At 53.5% G+C, this 18028-nt stretch overlaps 1 protein-coding gene and 2 non-coding genes across 3 annotated transcripts in view; 2 read left to right on the top strand and 1 right to left on the bottom strand.

The window, feature by feature from the left end:
* Nucleotides 1-18028, top strand: part of VAC14 (VAC14 component of PIKFYVE complex) — a 68137-nt gene that overhangs the window by 12248 nt on the left and 37861 nt on the right. Inside the window, exons 2-12 of the mRNA XM_029965489.1 lie at nt 1492-1642; nt 2141-2308; nt 2975-3037; nt 4040-4147; nt 4929-5038; nt 5987-6093; nt 6956-7090; nt 7355-7507; nt 9504-9558; nt 15709-15853; nt 16150-16215. Of these exons, the coding sequence (XP_029821349.1) occupies nt 1492-1642; nt 2141-2308; nt 2975-3037; nt 4040-4147; nt 4929-5038; nt 5987-6093; nt 6956-7090; nt 7355-7507; nt 9504-9558; nt 15709-15853; nt 16150-16215 (1261 nt within the window). The remainder of the gene's footprint in view (nt 1-1491; nt 1643-2140; nt 2309-2974; nt 3038-4039; nt 4148-4928; nt 5039-5986; nt 6094-6955; nt 7091-7354; nt 7508-9503; nt 9559-15708; nt 15854-16149; nt 16216-18028) is intronic.
* Nucleotides 591-661, bottom strand: TRNAG-GCC. Its single transcript has one exon. It is a non-coding gene; the product is annotated as a tRNA-Gly (tRNA).
* Nucleotides 8429-8499, top strand: TRNAG-GCC. Its single transcript has one exon. It is a non-coding gene; the product is annotated as a tRNA-Gly (tRNA).

The following is an 18028-nucleotide window of genomic DNA, read 5'->3' as shown; positions in this document are numbered from 1 at the left end:
ATGGCTTTTTGCCTCATTAATTAAATCTTGAACCCTTTAAGGAAGTCTGTAAACTTGTTCACATTCAAGCAAAGCTCCATCCATGAAATGTAAGCAGTAAAGTGATCACTCCAATGGTCTGTCTTGCTTGAGCTTGGTGTGTTCCTCTTTTTGGAGCAGGACTGGAGATGGAGCCATTTTCCCTAAATCACCTGTTGGGAGAAAGGGTCGGGCTGTAACTGTTGGAGAACTTGGCTTTGGAGTAGGAAGAGTAGGGAGGGGCTGCCTGGTGCCCCTGGAGAGAAAGGGAGCAGCTGCTAAGGTCAGAGCAGAGCTGGTGTTCATAATCCTGGGAAGGAAAGTTCATGAACATTTTCTGTAATGATTTGCCTGGATTATAAAGTGCGTGACTGGCCAGTGGCCCCTGTTTGGGAGAGGGCAGTGTGAGATCCATATAGTGCCAAAGAAACCTTGTATGGAATTAGGCAGTGAAAGCTTTTTCACCTTTATTGACAGTGAAGGTGAAGGTTATTGATTTAGGCAGAATTTTTGAGGGGCCCGAGTCTTGTCTTGTGGATAGAAGTCCAAGAAAAATGGAGGAAAAACAGCACTGCATTGGCCGGGAATCGAACCCGGGCCTCCCGCGTGGCAGGCGAGAATTCTACCACTGAACCACCAATGCTACAGCTGCCTGCACAGCTGCCTGCACAGCTGCCTACACAGCTGCCTCCACAGCTGCCTGTGCCTCCCTGCCTGGCCAGCGGCTCTGCCGCAGGGAAACAGGGACCAAAAGGCTGGACGGACGAGCTGGGACCTGGAAGCAGTTCCGTAGGCTGGAGCTCATTCATCTGAGCAGGGTGATGCATTAATTATCTCTGGGTAACGAGCTGCAAGTTCCTGGGGTGGAGCAGGTATCGCGTATGGAAACTGGGTTGGCTTTTTATTAAGGCTCGTGCTGTTTAGGAGCATATTTAAATATACTGTTAATATAAAATTAAATGTATGGGGTATCAGCTGAAGCAGTGTGTGGGTGGCTGGGAAAGGTCCAAAATCTTGGCACTGTGTGTGGGTCTGGTGGGCAGCAGTTCTGTGCTGAGCTACCAGCACTCCTGGTCTGTGCTTAGCTCCTCTGGGCTGCTGTTCTGTGCCCTGCTGGGGATAAATGACCTGCCCTGTTGGAGAGAGGGTTTGAAGACCTGGTAACTTCTTCTCTGCAAGCAAACAGCTGCACTGGGGTGGCCCTTGAGAGCCCATCCTGGGCTTAGAGCTCCTGAGTGGTGTAGGAGGCTGCTGGCTGGAGCAGCAGGAGGGCAGTGAGCTGCTGTTGGATGTGAGCAGGGCGGAGGGGAGAGCTCTAGTTTCACTTGTGGATCCTGTCAGCATTCCCCATTTCATTACCACTTTCTCTGGTGTTTGTCGTGGCTGAAAGTCCCCGTGGGGAACCAAACCCCTCAGCATTTGTATCGGGCAGAACCTAAAACCCCCCCGTGTGCTCTCCTCTCCTCTCCCCAGGCTGGTGCGAGAGTTTGTGGCTCAGAACAACACATCTCAAATCAAACACGTCATCCAGATCCTGTCACAGGAGTTTGCACTCTCCCAGCACCCCCACAGCCGGAAAGGGGGGCTCATTGGCCTGGCAGCCTGCTCCATCGCCCTGGGCAAGGTGGGTGCCGTGGGGTCTGGGGCTCGTGCAGGTTGTGGTGTGAGAACAGTAGTTCCTCCTGGGTCAGTGTGATGGGGAGACTTGGGCTGGTGGCCCTGCAGCTCCCTGGCTCCCTCCCTGCCTCGCAGCGTTCAGCTGGGTCGTGTTTGAGTTTTCCCAGCACACCCAACTTCATCCTTTGGGCCCTGGAGCGCTTTCTGGCCTGGGCTACATCTTGGCAGCTCCCCCTAGGCGTGTTTAAAGTGCATCTGTCCATCCTGAGTCTCCAGCAGCTGGACTAGACTCAGCAGGTTGGTTGCTAATTCGTGTTAACAGAGCTGACAGGAGTTGCAGCCCTTCCACCTCCCCCCCCCAGCTCAGGCAGCCCCGGCAGCACGAGCAGGATCTTTGGGAAGGAGGGCTGAGGTACGGGCAGGATGTTTGCAGTACGTGCCAGGGCAGTGCCATCTCTTCCCTGTGCCATGGTCCTTGGCTGAGCAGTCTCCTTGTGTCCACCAGGACTCTGGGCTGTACCTGAAGGAGCTGATTGAGCCAGTGCTGACGTGTTTCAATGACGCCGACAGTCGCCTGCGGTACTACGCCTGCGAGGCTCTCTACAACATCGTCAAGGTGGCCAGAGGCTCTGTCCTCCCGCACTTCAATGTGCTCTTTGATGGCCTCAGCAAGGTAAGAAGCTTCCTCTTAAACCCCCATGTGCTTTTCTTTCCCACACTTGAGTTCTGAGGCTTCTTCCCTAGTCCTCGACATCTCCAAGTCAAACAAACCGGGTTGTCCAAGGTCAGTGTTCCAAGTAAACTTTGACCCAGACAGGTCTGAGGGACAAAATGAGCAGTTTCCACACGGTTTCACTGATGCTGTGGGTGTGGAGTTCACTGTAAGATACCTTGCTCTCTGCTCATCCTCACCTCCAGGATGTATTTTCCTGCTCCTTGTTGAATGGTGTTCGAAAATGAGGCTGAGAAAGCTGCTGCAGGCGAGGTGGCTCTGCAGCACTACAGCTTTGTGGGGTCTGTAGGGTCAAAACCATGTCTATGTCTTTGCAGATTTTCACTGCTAACTTGTATTTGTCCCCTTCTTGAGGGCATGACTGGCCCATGAAAACCTGCATAGCAGGGGGAGGTGAAGTTTGCTTGGTATTCCCCTTAGGAAGTCTCTCCGGAGAATTTGGTGGAGCCTAATGAGAAATTGGAGATAAAGGGTCTTCCTCTCTGTCCTTCCCTGTAATGCCAGAGGAGAGCAACAGTCCTGTGAGCCTGCTGGGAGCTGCACTGCAGAGCAGGGAGCAGAGCTGGGACCCAGTGCTGCAATGGCTCTTGTTTCTGTCGTTCACAGCTGGCTGCTGATCCTGACCCAAACGTCAAAAGCGGCTCCGAGCTCCTCGATCGGCTCCTCAAGGTAGTTTTGCTCTCCAGCTGAGAGTCCTTGGTGTAGGCTGGAGGCATGTCCTGGCTGGGGATATGTCAGTCCCTGAGGCTGCAGGTGCTAAAACCATCCCTGCTCAGTCCTGTGGCTGCTGATAAAACATTTCTTTCTCTCACGGACCACAACCTCTTGGATTGAGGGTCTGGGGGCCTTTTAGGGTGGCTGGATGGAGGGGCTGGTGGGTTATCCCAGGGCCACATGTGCATTCAACTCCTGGGAACTGGGGGAAGCAAGGTTTTAGTCTGACCGGGTTTTCACCCTTGTCCCAGGCAACAGAAGGGCTGTTCTTCTGCTATTCCTTGCTCAGATGGGTCACTTTGTGAGCAGAGCTGCTCTGCTGCTGCTTTGGGGAGCAGGGCTTGGTTCCCGTTCCTGTTGTGTCTGCTGATGAGCTTTTACTGTCACAGACCTCCCAGTTCCTTTTTTCCTGCTGTTTAGAAGCGAGCAGCTCCCTCCCAGATCCTACCCTCACTCCTCTTTATCACACCAGTTAAACCAGTCTCCTGCTGCAAACCTTCCTGCTGGGAGATCAGCTCTGCCACACCGGGGTGAGAGACTCAGCCAGGCAGCAAAATCCACCAAGCGTGTAGAAAGAGCTTTAAAGGAAGCTTGGGGACTTCCCCACCCTGATACGTGTGGCTGCATCAAAAGTGCTTGCTCATGTGTGCAGCACACCACTGAGGCATGAGTTGGAGATGCTCCCATCGTCCTCCTGTTCAGCCAGGCTGCCACACAGCAGGCAGGAGCATCCCTCTCTGGGTCTTGCTCAGTCCCTGCCCAAGGGGGGGAATTCCTAGCTCATTGCCTGAATAAACTGTGTGGTTCCTTCTCCCCAGGTCTCATGACCTGCAGACTCGTGCATCAACTGGTTGTCATCTTTTTCCTGTCATGTGCCTTAAAAAGACAGGGTGGGGTGTCTGCATGGACATGGGTTGGCAGCCATCCCTCCTAACACCCTCTGCTTGGGCTCTGCAGGATATCGTGACAGAGAGCAACCAGTTTGACCTGGTGGGCTTCATCCCACTGCTGCGTGAGAGGATTTACTCCAACAACCAGTATGCCCGCCAGTTCATCATATCCTGGGTAGGTGCACGGGGTGCCACATGTTCCTGCCAGTCTGAACTCCAGAATATTGTGTCTCATCAGCTTCCTGTGTCTGGGCAAAGTGCAGATATCCACGGCAATGTGTGAGCTCAGGCACCTGGATTTTTTGGGGCAGGTTTTTAAGCCAGCCGAGTTTTTAACCTTCTTTAAAAGGGCAGTTCCCTGTCACCTTGCTGGTGCAGTCACAGGGACATCACACTGTGCTTCTGCCAACCTGTTCAGGACACTACACACCAAGTTAGAAAGTACAGTCAAAATGTTGCTTGTATAAATAGACATACTGTGGTCTAGAGGTTATAGTCTACCAAGGGACAGTACCAGGCTGCTTTCCATCACCCAGCAGTGATGGAGGGATGTTGCTCTCTGGGAGGCAAGGGATCCCCCCTTGCTTTCTCCTCTCTGTGCAGGGCAGAAGCTCTTGGTGCCTGGTTGGAGTCTGAGGAGATGCATGTCCCTGGACTCTCAGCTGTACCACTGCCATCCCAGGTCTGCCTGCATGTGTCTTGGCAGTCATTCCTGATTCCTGCGTTGTTTTACAGAGCTGTGATTGGAAATGTAGCAGTGCTGCAGGCTGATCACTCATTTCCTGTGCCAGCTCAGCTGCTTCCCGAGATGGGCAGCTCCACACTGTCCTTTTTTTCTTCCCCCCATCCCACACAGCTCAGCTCTGAATTCCTCAGTATCCTGCCAGATTTGTGCTGGTGATGTTAATCAGCTTCTCCAAAACTCACCTTTTCTTTCTTACTCCTCCCCGAGCTAGATCCTAGTCTTGGAGTCTGTGCCTGACATCAACCTCTTGGATTACCTGCCAGAAATCCTGGACGGGCTCTTCCAGATCCTGGGAGACAACAACAAGGAGATACGGAAAATGTGAGTGTGAAGGCTGGCGGGGTGTGAGGGCTGTGTCATGTTTGCTGTCCATCCATCACCCTCTTCCTTGGTTTGCAGCTCTTCTGTATAACTGCAGCAAAACCCTGTGGGTGTGGTGGGAGGCGGATCGGCTTGGGTGGGGGATCAAAGTGTCCTTGGCAAGGGCCTCTCCCGGCTTGTTGTGGCTGGGGAGGACACCCTGCTCTGTGCCTGGGGCACAGACTGTTTTGGCTTGGTTGAAGCCTTGACTTCACAGCCACTGTGCTGCTGGGATGGGGTACGAGCTCTCTGAAGAAGCAGCATGTGAGTCTCTCTCAGCAAGGCAGAGCTCCAGCCCAGCGTCTCCTGGGTGGAGAACAGGAGCAAGCATTGGGAGCTTGCTCCATGTATACGCTGCTGATTCCAAGACAGAGGCATTTTGAAGTGCAGGATTGGCTGTGTGTTCTCAGAGGGGTCAGAGGATCCTGGTGTTTTGTGCTGGGAGAGAGTGGCTGGACCTGTTTTGTGGGGCATAAGTAAGTGGCGAGACCAGCCTGGGCCTATCCTCCTGCCAAGCCCTTCTGGATCCTCTCTGTATCTTTGTTTCCCAGCATCCACATGCTGAGGAACCAGCACTGAAAACTTTGGATATTGGCTGCCCAGCTGCTCCCCTCTGTGCTCCCCATCCCAGGCGCCTCCATATCCACAGTGGCTGTGGGGGAGTTTTGGGAAGGTTTGGGGGGATCTGGGCAGTCATTGCCTCTGTCCTCACAGCTGTGTGCAGTCCCTGCTGTGGGGCAGGATGAGCTTCTCAGCCTCGTCCCTTCCTGGCCCTGCCCCTGTGGGGAGGCACTTCTGCCATGCCACCAGCACCCTTCCCTGTGACCCTGCAGGATTGTCTCCATAACTTCTCCCTGACTTCTCCATCCAAGGGGACGTGCGCTGACCAGCTGCTCTGCCTGTCCGCAGGTGCGAGATGGCTCTTGGGGAATTCCTCAAGGAGATCAAGAAGAATCCCTCCAGTGTCAAGTTTGCAGAAATGGCCAATATCCTGGTGATCCACTGCCAGGCAGCGGGTGAGTGCACAGGACCGAGCGGTGGCACCCAGCTCCTGGTTTGTGGTGGGAGGCAGCTCTCCCACAGTTGGCACTACTGCCCAGACACAACACAGGTCTGGCATCCTCCCAGAGCAGAGGGGCCTGAAAGAAAAATATCTGGCTGTGCATGGCACCTGTGGATATGCAGCACTTCTGGAAGGATCTCCCTAAGGGTTTACCATAACCTCTGGTGGCACAAGGTGCACAGGCCAGACAGTTGGATGTGTGTGGGCTTTGTGCCAGTGCTGCAGTGCAGCTCCTGTGGGTCTGCTGTGTAGGCAGTGGCAGAGGGTTACAGCTGCAGCTGGATGTGTTTCCTGAGAAGGGTCTTGTCCCCAGGTTGTGCTCATTGAGCTTAAACTGCTCTTTAAGCATTGCTGGGTGGGAGTGGGTTTCTTGGGAGATTGCTGGCTTTTCATTAAGCTGACACTGCTTAAGCCTAAAACCTGACCTTGCACGAACAGAGTGCCCCAGAGCTTGGGGAGGTTGTTAAAACCCCAACTCTAGGAACAGTGCTTGACCCAGATGCACAGATGCAATGGGTGTGACAGTGGAAGTGTCCTTATGCATTGGTAAGCTTGACTGAATACTTGTAAATGAGAAAACCTTCATTATAAGTTGAAGGGGGTTAACTCTAAAACTTAATGATTGTGTTTAATCTCAGCCTCACTGCAGATTCAGGTCTTAGTTGATCTCCTCTGGGACTGAGCTTTCCCAGGCTAGGGTCTCTCTGGATGGAGCAGAGGTAGCTCCATGCTTGCAGGTGGTCATTGGCTTACGGGGTTTGCTCAGCTGCCAGTGCTGTCCTTTCCCTCACCCTTGCTTGTCTCCTGTCTTCCAGATGACCTGATCCAGCTTACAGCCATGTGCTGGATGAGGGAGTTCATCCAGCTGGCTGGCCGGGTGATGCTGCCCTACTCCTCAGGGATCCTGACCGCGGTCCTGCCGTGTCTCTCCTACGATGATCGCAAGAAGAGTATCCTTGTAACTCGGAGCTGCTCCCATTCCTGCTACAGCAACCCACAGGGAAGCACCTGCTTCCTGCCCCTGGGGCGCAGGTCCAGCTGCATGGCTGGAGAGGGCCAGGAGAAGGCCTCCCTCCGAGTGCTAACACCCACACTGGCCGTTTGGACGTGAGTGGGGTTGCAGTAGCTGGGTTGGGGCAGCCCTGGTGGGGCTGTGGTGGCTTCTCCGTGGCTGGCACCTACCCACGTGTGTTCCTTACACTGCCTTCACTCAGACATCAAGGAGGTGGCAAACGTGTGCAACCAGAGCCTGATGAAGCTGGTCATCCCAGAGGATGATGAAATGGATGAGGCCAAACAGTCGATAGACATACCAAAGGAGCCCACCCCGGAGGAGTCCCTCTCCAAGCCAGAGGCAGCATCCAGCGGTGAGTCCCCATTGATCTGGACCACTAGAGGTGTGAGGAAGGTCAAGGGAAGGTTCTCAAGAGAAGTTCCTGAGTTGGTTTGGTGTCTTGAAGCAGCTCAGGACATGTGGGACCTCTCTACTTTCTTTGGACCTCTCTGCTTTCTATTTCGCAGATCTCTGCTGAGAGAGACCCGTTTGGTGCAGTCTTCTTAAGAGGGTCATTGGTCCAACCTGGAGCCCAAGTGGTGCTGCAGTGCTGTGTTCCCTCATGAGCATCCCCATCCCCTCACCACCCTCCACTTTGACTTAGTCATTAAGTTGACCTGAAAAAGATCATTTATAGTTCAAGAGCAGCTATTGTCATCCAAAGGAGAGCTCGGAGAGCTGTGTTTGTCCTGGGGGCGCATCAACATGCGCATGAAGGGTGTTGATGGTGGAGAAGGGTAAAGAAAGGGAAGGAGAAGGATTTTGGATCCTTTCCAAATTCATGGTCCTCTCCAGACTATCCTGTGGATATTGTCCCAGTCCTAAAATTTCCAGAACACAAAGGGCAGACGTTTGTAAGCAGACTGGAAGAGCTGGAAGAGGGTTCAGTGGAGAAGAAACTAAGCAGTCCCAGTGCACCAATGCCTGGAAGCAGCAGTGGCTTCAGCCCTCTGGCATCCCTTGGGTGCCGTTGTCCTGGCATGACTAAACACTGCTTCTGGCACAGCACGTCTTGGTTGTGCAGGTGTGCGAATTATGCGTGTGACAGTTAAATCCCGTGAGCTCAGCCGTGCTGGTTTGGGGCTGCACCCTCAGCCCGGTGCTCTTCTGTAACACACCCGCCAGCAGAAAACCCTGCAGTGAGAGGGAGCAGGGGGTGGAATTGAGACGGAAGGGTTTCCGTGTCCTGCTGCCCACGGGCAGGCAGGAGCAGGCCGGGGCAGCTCCCAGGGCAGCATTGGTGGTTCAGTGGTAGAATTCTCGCCTGCCACGCGGGAGGCCCGGGTTCGATTCCCGGCCAATGCAACGCTTGTTTTTCCTCCTTTTTTGCTTTGATTTCTGTCCATAACGTGGACCCAGACACCTCATAATCTCAGCCTAAGGAAGCACCTTAATCTTCAACAAAAGTGCAAAAGCTTTCACTGCCAAACGCCATGCAGGGTCTCCTTTTGGAAGGGATAAAGCAGAAAATGAGCTGCCATAGCACAGCAGCAAAAACTTTTCTTTTTTACTCCTCATTTGTCCCGAGAATACCTCCTTGTATTAAAATCTGTCGCAGAAGAGCTTTAAAACATCAACAGGAAACTTAATTGCTTTAATCTCGACCCCTCTGGGGTTAAATTTCACCTTGAAGCAGGCGGGATCAGGAAAAGCTGTGATGCTTTTCCCTCAGAAACTCTCAGCCCTGCTCCCTGGGAGTGCTGATGTGGCGGTGGCGCTGTCTGTGTGAGTAGAGGCTGTTGGCACAAGGGGGCACAAAGAGTCAAGTTCATCCTGCAGTGCTTTGTCACTGTGCTTGCAAGACCCAGTTTTAGCACCAAGCAGAGGCTGAAAAGCTGTTTGGGTGTCTTGGCTTCCACATGGAGTCAGGCTATGGCCAGGTGGAGATGTCCTGGGTTGGATTCCACCTTCCCTGTGTGTGTGGTATCTCGAGGTGTTGAAATCAGGACAGTTGAAGGCAGCTCTGCAGTTCTGGGCTACTTTCAGAATGATTGAAACCATTAGAAGGATGTGTCTGAGTCTTTGTTACAGAAGAGGAAATCCAGTTTGGGGCAGAGGTCTGAAGCTGTGCCACCTGCATTTTGCTGGGTAGGTGCAGTCCTGTACCAACTTCTCTGGCAGCAGAGAAGAGCTTGACAAGGAGTGTAAAATGCTCACTGCAGGCAGAAGTGATTCTTTGGGTCCCCAGGCCTTCAAACAATGGCTTGTGATGTCTTTGCAGAAGGTCATGTAGCTCTCCAGCCTCCCAGTCCTGCTGTCCAACTTCCCTGCCATCCCACTAACTGTGTCTCCTCTTCTCCTGCCCCCAGGGTCTTTGGATGCATCTGGTGACTCCAGCAACAGCAGTGTCTTCACAGTGACCAGGTAGGGTCTGTTTGTTGCTTCAGAGGGGCTTGACAAGAAGGGAAGGCTTCTCAGGGTACAGACAAAGACTGACAGATGCAGACAGAGCTGTGAGGAAGGGTGGGCTGAGCTGGGAAGCAGTTGGGGTCTCCTGGGTCCCAGTAGGGTGGATGCCTGGGGATGCTCTAGGGCTTGACTGCTTCTCTTTAATGCTTTTGCACCAAAATGTCTTGAGTTTGTGGTAAACCGAGGTGGTTTTTCTCCTGAAGAGACCTTGCAAAGCCCCCCAGTGAGGCAGCAAGTGTCTGTGCACTGAGGAATCTGCACCTCACCTGTCCTCAGGTGTCCTCATGGTTGTGCATTCCCCCTAAAAAACAGGGTGAAGTTGGAGAGGAGGTTGTCTCATTTATGGCTCTTCTAGCTTGGCCAGTACAGAAGGCATTTGGTTCCCTTCTGCCTTTGTAATGGAATGGTGAGAGAGGAACTGTGTGATCATCTTCTGGAGGCACAGAGGCCTCACAGGAACGTGGCACATGGACGGTCTGGGGCTGGCAGGAGAGCCTGGGGGGCACTGACCCTGCTCCAGGCTGCAGCCTTGGCAGCTCCCTGTGGGGCTGGATCTGGGGCCACAGAGGTGAGTGGTCTTGCACCCCTGGCAACCTTGTGTGGCATTAGTCAGCCCTGCACCAGTTCTGTGCCCAGCACGCTCTCTCTCAGTGTCTCATCTAAATCATGTCTCCTGCAAATACCTTTCCTCCCATCCAGCTGTCTGAATTTGGGGACAAATCCATCTGCTCTAATAGCATCTCTTCTTTCCTCCTGCTGCTGCAGTTCCTTTACTCAGAGGTCGTGATTTCCAGCACTTTTATTGTGCTGATGCTTATTTTTATTTGTTGTTGTGATCCCCAAAATAGGATGTGTTGCTTTAGCTGCATCCTACCAGTGTGATGCCCATCGTGACACGTCCCAGAGCAATGCAAGCATCAGCTTTTCAGGTTGATGGTGTGTACCCTCCATTCCTTTTTTGCATTTCTGTACAGCCCAGCTACTCCCTGGTCTTAATGATGCCCTTAATTTTTTCTCTCTTGGAAGTACAGGTCATTTAATTTGCACCTAGATGTTGGTTTATGGCTCTTGAATGATTTTCCTGTCTTTTTTGTCATTGCTGGGTCCTGACCCTGCTCAGCCCTAAAAGTTTAGTAGGTGCAGAGGGGGATGTGCCTAGGGCTGAAATGGAGAAGGGGGTGGGGAAGAAAAAGAAGAGGCAATAAGTCAGGAGGACAAGTGATAGCTGGGGCTGTGTGCTGAAGAGCTTGCACCTGGGGGAGAGAGGGAGTGAAAACTGAAGGGGGACAGAAACAGGGGGGAGCTGGGGTATGTCATCCCAGTGTCACAGAGAGACAGAAGGAGAAGGCTGCCCAAACTGAAGTAGTCTGCCAGCAACTCCAGCACCAGGGAAAACCATCTGGGACAGCAAGAAGGACCCTCCACATCTCTGAGAGACCTGGCTTTGCAGAGAGACTTCTTCTTGAGCCCCTCCTAAGCCCTTTTAAACAGGAGACTCCAGGTTTTATCATGAGGTTTACCTGCCCTGAAGCCCGTTTCCTAACCCAGTGTGACCTCTCTGCTTGATCCAGCAATGGAACTTGAATTGTTTTTGCCGTGGCATCCGTCGTGGGGGACTGGCATGGGTTTGGGGGGGGCTGTACGTGGCTGGTGGGAGCCCTGGATGTCTGCCTGGTGCTCTATGCATTGCTCAGACTGTCTGGCTTGGCCCTGGAGCCGGAGGAAGGCAAGAGCTGGCACCCGCAGCCGTTTGCAGCCGTAACTCACGCCGGGGAGCGGCGGCTGCGCCGAGCGCCCACTGGGTGTCAAGGCAGGACCGCGGGAAGCCCCTGAGTCACCGTGGAAAGCTGGAAAGCTGCAAAGGGAGGAAGTTGCAGCTGCCTTTTAAGATGAAGTCACTCTCTGCTTCTGTTTTTGTTCGTTTCCCTCCCCCCCCCTCGCTTCCCCCGGTCTCCCCCGGCGAGCCAGTGATGGAGCATGGCCCGGCGCCAAGCATCCAGCTCTCACCAAGCATCCAGCTCTCACGCCCCCTCCTCCTGCCCTCCCCGCAGCCGGCTGCAGAGGGATAGCACTGCAGCAGCAGGGAAGGGAGCACCTCGGGCAGTGGGGGCGGAGGAGCTCGTGCCCTGGCGTCTGCAGAGGCACATCTTCCGTGAAGATGCCATCCCAGAAGATGATGAGGTCTGAGTGCTCGATACATGGATGCTGGGCACATTCCTGTGGCCACGAGCTGACACACACACACACACACATACCCCCCACTCCTGAAACGTGATCCAAAATGCTTCCCAAGTGTTTGCCAGCTTCACTTGGAGGGAGTTTCCTGGTGGCATCTACTAGGAAATGGGGACCGTGTCTGTGCCAAGACGGAAGTGGCTCCTGGGAGAGCCTGGCTGCACAGGGCTGGAGGGGTTTTGGGGTCCCCATCCAGATGGGAGTCCCCACTTCCAGCTTCTGCAAAAACTGTCATTGAAGGTGGACCAGAACCATGTTTCAGAGGCACTGGAGCCTTCCTGTGGCCTGGCTGACCATGCTGCTGCTGCAATCACTGGTGTGAGACCGGATCAGGAAGGGGAGGTGGAAGCGTGGCTGCTGGAGCAGAGCCCGGGCTTCCTTCCGTCGGTCTGAGCTGCTGCAGGAGAAGATGCAGATGTCTGTCCTGTGTCAATGGACCAAAACAGCTGGAAAGTGCTTTTTAGGCTCTTGTAACTGCATCGGTGTTTCGATACAAGACCTGGACTGTTTGAGATGGCTTCCTGGTGCTGCTCCTGGGCAGATGGTCAGGCACAGCTGGAAGCAGTCAGGGTTGGGCAGTGTGGGTGATGGGACCACAGTCCCTCACCAAACTAGGTAAGGGACACGGAATCTGCAGAAGAGCCTTTGTGGTCCTTCCTGATGGAAGGAAGGCTTTGTGTTTTGGGTGGTGTTCAGCAGCACATGGACACGTAAAGCTGTGTGTTGCTCTGCAGAAAGGGCAAGAGGCTGCCACGTGGCTGAACTGCCCAAGGCTGTGCTTTAACCAAGCTTTTAAATGTGGTAGTTAGGGCTCACTACAAAGCTAAAATTGCTGGTGCTTGTCTCATGCTGGAAGTTGCTGTACCCCCATTCCAAGTGCCTGACACACCTTTAGGGTGGAGCTGGGAATCTCTGGAGGTGAGGAATGCTTGAGTGCTGGGTGCCACACAGCACCCAGAAATGCTTGGTTGAAGGCAGCATAATGGCTTTCTTTGAGCTCAGGCACCAAACATTCTCCAACAGCTTGTCTTGTGTAGCTTTAAGGTTCAGGGTGTCCTTTTGGGGTGGCTCCTCCCAGCCCTCCTTTCCGTTCTGGAGTGAGGAGATGTCTTCCCTTTGCTGCTCTCACTGCATGCTTGGGTGAGGGAGCTGGAGGGGGACCTCGGGCACGCTGTCCCAGCCCTTGTCAGGGTGATCTACAGCTCACTGGACTGGATGCCTCTGCCTAGATCTCTTAGCCTCATCGCTTCCCTGGGAGATCTTGGAAACTGCAGCAAGCAGAAGGAGGCCAAGAGCGCTGAAATGAGAGCGATGGAGGACAAGAAAGCGACAGCTTGTGGGACCGAGAGCAGAGAGGAGCTGTTTACCTCCTGGCCGCTGGCTCGAGCCCGTTGAGCAGCACAGCTGCCAGCCCGTATGGGAGCTGCCCTTGTGACTTGGACCACAATGAAAGAACCTGGATATTTCCACCCTTGGCAAGGCCGCTTTGCTGGGCTCGCCTAAAGGCTAGAGCCTGGCCTGGGCCTTAACCTTGTCTGAAAACGGGGTCAGGAAAGCAGCTGGGCCAGGCAGGAGGCCAGGAGGGAGATGACAGCTCAGGCATTGGCAGAGGAAAGGTGACCGCTGAGGAGAGGGTTGGCAGAAACCCTTGAAGGAAGGGGAGAAATGAGAAAATGAGTCGATAAGGGACAGGGGGTGAAAAACGTTGCTTTGGGTTGAATGCATGGTAAAGTAAGCTCTGTTCCCGTGCTGGAGGGTGCTTTCTGAGATGGGGGTATGTGCTGGGGAGTGGGTGTTCTGCCCCACTGCTGAACGTGAGCAAAGGGCACCAATATCCAGAGGTGAGAGCCCGGCACAACCCCCATCATCGCTCAGTCTGCCCTAAAAACATGTTCTGGCTGTCACAGGCAAACCACGGAGGCGGTGCCAGGGCCACGTTCATCCTCCAGAGGAGAATCTGGGGTAGTGGGTTAGATGGAAGTGATTGCATCTGACATCTGCCCTGCCGCAGATGCCGGCGCTGGGAGCCGGCGTGGCAGGCCCAGAGGATCACATTAATGCAATGCCATTACTGCTGCTCCTGCTCCACGCTTCCCGGGGATTAAGGAGAGCCAGGGCGAGCTGGGAGCCCACGCTGGAGCTGCAGTAACCCCTGGAAAGGCAGCAGCCCCTGGTAATCCAAGGTTGCTCTGTCTCAGAGGCAGAGGAGCGTGGGAGGTGGGAGATTTTTATCCCAATTTCCGATTTTTCATTGGACCTTTTCAGGGTGGTGCCCTGGTTTTGTGCTGAGTAAACGAGCTGCTGCTCTGCCGGCAACCCCCCTGAAAGGTTTATCTCGGCAGATGCGGGCAGAGGAGAGCCGGAAAGGAGCTTTTCCCAGCTGCCATCCCTCCTGGTGGGAGCTGAGCCTGAAAGAGCTGCAGGGCAGTGATACACAGCATGACTGGGGGCTGGCTGGCTCCAGGTCAGCCTGGTGCTCCCAACCACCTCCTGGGGTCCACTCAGGTGGGTTTTGGCTTGAGCCACCCCGGCTCTGCCCAGGTACTGCATCACAAGCAGGTACTCTATGCTTGCAAAAAACATGGAGGAGGGGTTTTCACGAGCAATTTTGGCACAAAATGGGCTGGAAATTGTTTCTGTGCTGGTAGAAGTCCAGTATGAGTGGACTGACAGTGCTGTGCTAAACCATGGCCCCCTGCATCCTCCCCACCTGCCTTACAGCACCACGGAGCTGGTGGGTGTGACAGCGTCGAAGCCACCTCCAAAAGGAACAGCTTCTCATGCCGATTCTCTGAGCTGTCCTTTCAGCCTCTTCCCTCTGAAAAATGCATTACCCTGAGGTTTCTTTTTCCCCCTCCTGCGCAGGCAAAGTGTATTTTTGCGTGGAGATGTCGGGTCAAGGATTCATTCTCCTCTTCACATACAGCCCTGTGCTGGGGGCATGGCAGGCTGCACTGCTGCTGGGGGAGATGGTTTTGCTGGAGAACCAGATACAGGGCTCTTTCAGGGCTGGCTTAAATGGCCTGGGAGGCTGCTCCCTTGGACATCTCCCTTCCCAGCTCTCCATGCTGTGGGTCCCTCCTTCCCCTCAGTTCTGCATGTCTGAGCGTTTGGCCCTTGGCTGTTGTTTTCAATATCAAAGCGAAATGCAATTTTCAGCCCCCAGCATCTGTTACGAGGGAGATCAAGCAGGCAGACCCCTGCAGGGCCGTGAGGGGCCGCAGCCTCCTCGTCTCGCCCTTACAACGTGTGTCCTGGGGAAGATCAAATCCTATTAAGCTGCAGCTCTACTTGCAAATTATACCGTGAGAAATCCGCCCCTTAGGATTTCTTATCAAACGAGATGCACGGCCACTCTGCACACACTGGAAAAATCGGCAAGAGCCTGGTCCAGCCTTGAATAATTCAGTAGCTTGGGTAGGACAGGCATGACTATACTCTTCAGTGTAGCTTCATCTTGCTGGTCTCCTCCAACCATCTTGGTTCCAACCATCATCTCTCCTTAACCGAGGATCCTGTGACAGGTATTTCCCATGTCCCCACTGTCAAGGAGGTGGGAAATCATCAGGTAGGTTTCAGGACCACAAACAGGACACAAAAATGTTGTAACATGACCTCTTCTGCCTGGGGGTCTCCTGTTCTGGTGCAAGTCCCAACTATTTTGTAGTGAGGCACTGGCAGGGGTTGCAGCTGTGGATGCCTCATTTCTGGGCATGTTCAAGGCCTGGCTGGACTGGGCTCTGAGCAACCTGGTCTAGCGAGGGTTTGAGCTGAGATGTTTGATGCAGTCTTTGATGTGCTGTAGACCTCCCAACCATGGGAGGAATGAGTTGGACATTGCAGCACTGAACCAAACTCTTTTCCGTGCAGCTGTGAGAGGATCCAGGTGACCCTGAACCTGGATGGAATAGTTCAGGTGCTGGACTGCCACCTTCACGACACATCCATTGGGATGATGACCAGAATTGCAGTCCTGAAATGGCTCTACCACTTGTACATCAAGACTCCTCGTAAGGTAGGTTGGGGACTCGGCATTTTGAGCCTGCTTCTTCCCTTGGGCCTGAGCTTGTGCACTCCCAGCCTGCTCCGTGCCCTCAAATGGGCTGTAGTTGTCTTGGGAGCAGTGGGAACATGTGTCCACCTGCCTTTTCGGAGAAGGCTTTGGCTGCTGGATACCCCGCAGCTTGAGGAAGAAGAGCTCTCCAGCTCAGGTGGAAAATGCTGGGGAAGCTTTCTGCAGCCTCCCCTGGGGCAGGTGGTTCTGTGGCAGGGAGGGACCAGGACTGATGCCAGCTGCCTTTCTGCTCCTAGATGTTCCGGCACACCGACAGCCTCTTCCCCATCCTGCTACGGACCCTCTCAGATGAGTCGGATGAGGTAAGTGCTGCAGCTGCTGCACAAGTCCTGCTGGAAGCTTACTGTCTCCACATCTAGCTGGGCTTTGGGTTTTTTTGGTTGAACTGAGGTATTTTGTGAGGCTTGGCCAGTGTTGGGACTGGGCCAAACTGAAGATCCAGCTGGAAGCCCTGCTGTCTTGGGGGCCCTCTGATGTATAAACCTTCTTTTCCACCTCTGAGAGTTGACCCTTCAAAGCCAACTCCTAAGAATCCTTTTTGCCTGCCTGGGAAAGCAGCTGGTGCTTCAGACCCCAGAGCTGGTGTCTTTCCCATGGGGCTGGGTCATGATCAGATCCTTGGTGAATGGGAATTCAGTTGCCTTTCACCAACCTCTGTGAAGATGCAAGGGGGATTGTGTTCAGCCAGCACTGCCGGATCCAAGTCATGAGGCAATTAAGCAGCACCCACTGCTCAGAGGGCAGCAGCAGCATTGCCTGGTGGGGCTGCAGTAGATGCCCCGTGGCATCAGATTGGCTGGGAACCACTCAGCTTGGGAGAGCAAAGAGAATCAGGCAGCAGAGAGTGAGACCACTTGCTCTGCCATCGCTCTTCATCTCCCATGCTGCTCCCTTCCTGAGCTGCTGCACCGTTTTCCTGTTTCCTTGTCTTTCTTCCTCACCCCTCTTCTCTGGTTCCAGTCATCTCAATTTTAGTAGTGTTGTTGTCTTCTCCCACTCTCAGTTGTTTGCTGGAGCATTTTAGTGCTCAGGTTGGAGGCTGACAGGCTGGCACACAGCCTGGTCCAGGCACTCCTAGAGCTTCCACCAGCAGCTGGATACCTCTTGCCCAGAATTGCAAAGGATTCTGGCTGGTTTCTCAGCCAGGACCTTCCTCATGGAATAAAAATCACACACTCTCTGCTGTGCCTTACATGCTCAGTGCACCAAACCCCAATCCTACAATAAATCCCATGTGAGAGGAGGGAAGGGAATGAGCAAGTGAGGGAATGACTTGCAAAGGCAAGCAACTGCCTGGCCATTTTCCATCCCCTGCTGCTTACGATGCAAACCTTTCCAAAAGAGTCCCCAAGCACACATCTGCCTTTGCAATGCTCTAGAAAGCCTGCATCTTGCAGATAGTCTCTCCAGCTTGGCAGGAGATCGCAGTGAGTCATGTTGCAATTACACTGCTTATTAATATTTGAAAAAAGCAGTGAAGAAAGGACCCTGGTGATGCATTTCCTCCATGTGACATAACTGGGAATGGCTCAAAAGTAATTTTAAGCTGATTTATTTAATCCTGGCTTCTATTTATTTAAATGTTTGGAGGTGGCTCTTTTTTTTTTTTTTTTTTTTTTTTTTTTAAGGAAATCCATAGACGAGTCAATCCATTAAACACCACCGCTCAGCTGGCTCTCAACCAGATTTGCTGCTCTCTGCAGAGGAAATAGAAATGACTGAAGTAGTAGAGGGGTTTTGAGCTGGACATTTTGGGGAATGATGAGAACACACTGAGCTATCTAACCTGCAGTGTCAGTGTCTATTAGGAAAGGAGATGTGGGGTGCTTACCTAGTCAGTACAGTATTTGTGTGCATGGTTATGTTGTCCTAGAGCAGACTGTGATCCCCAGAAGCTCCTGGCTAATGGCCTGGGAATCACCTGGTTGGCATGGGGGCCTGTATGAGGTAACCATCAGCTCTGTGATGAGGAAGCATCTCCCTCCCCTTTCCAGGCAGGGCTGTGCACGTTGTGTGGTGTAACAGAAGGTGTACACATCTTCAGAGGGTTTTTTTGCTGCCTTCCTCCTGCGATGCTGCTCTCCCCATGGGAACCTGCTGGGCAGCAGTGCCGGC

Source organism: Manacus vitellinus, unplaced genomic scaffold (genome assembly GCF_001715985.3).
Source record: "Manacus vitellinus isolate BGI_N305 unplaced genomic scaffold, ASM171598v3 scaffold_10_pilon, whole genome shotgun sequence".
Lineage (NCBI taxonomy): Eukaryota > Metazoa > Chordata > Aves > Passeriformes > Pipridae > Manacus > Manacus vitellinus.
This window is presented reverse-complemented; position numbering and strand designations above follow the sequence as displayed.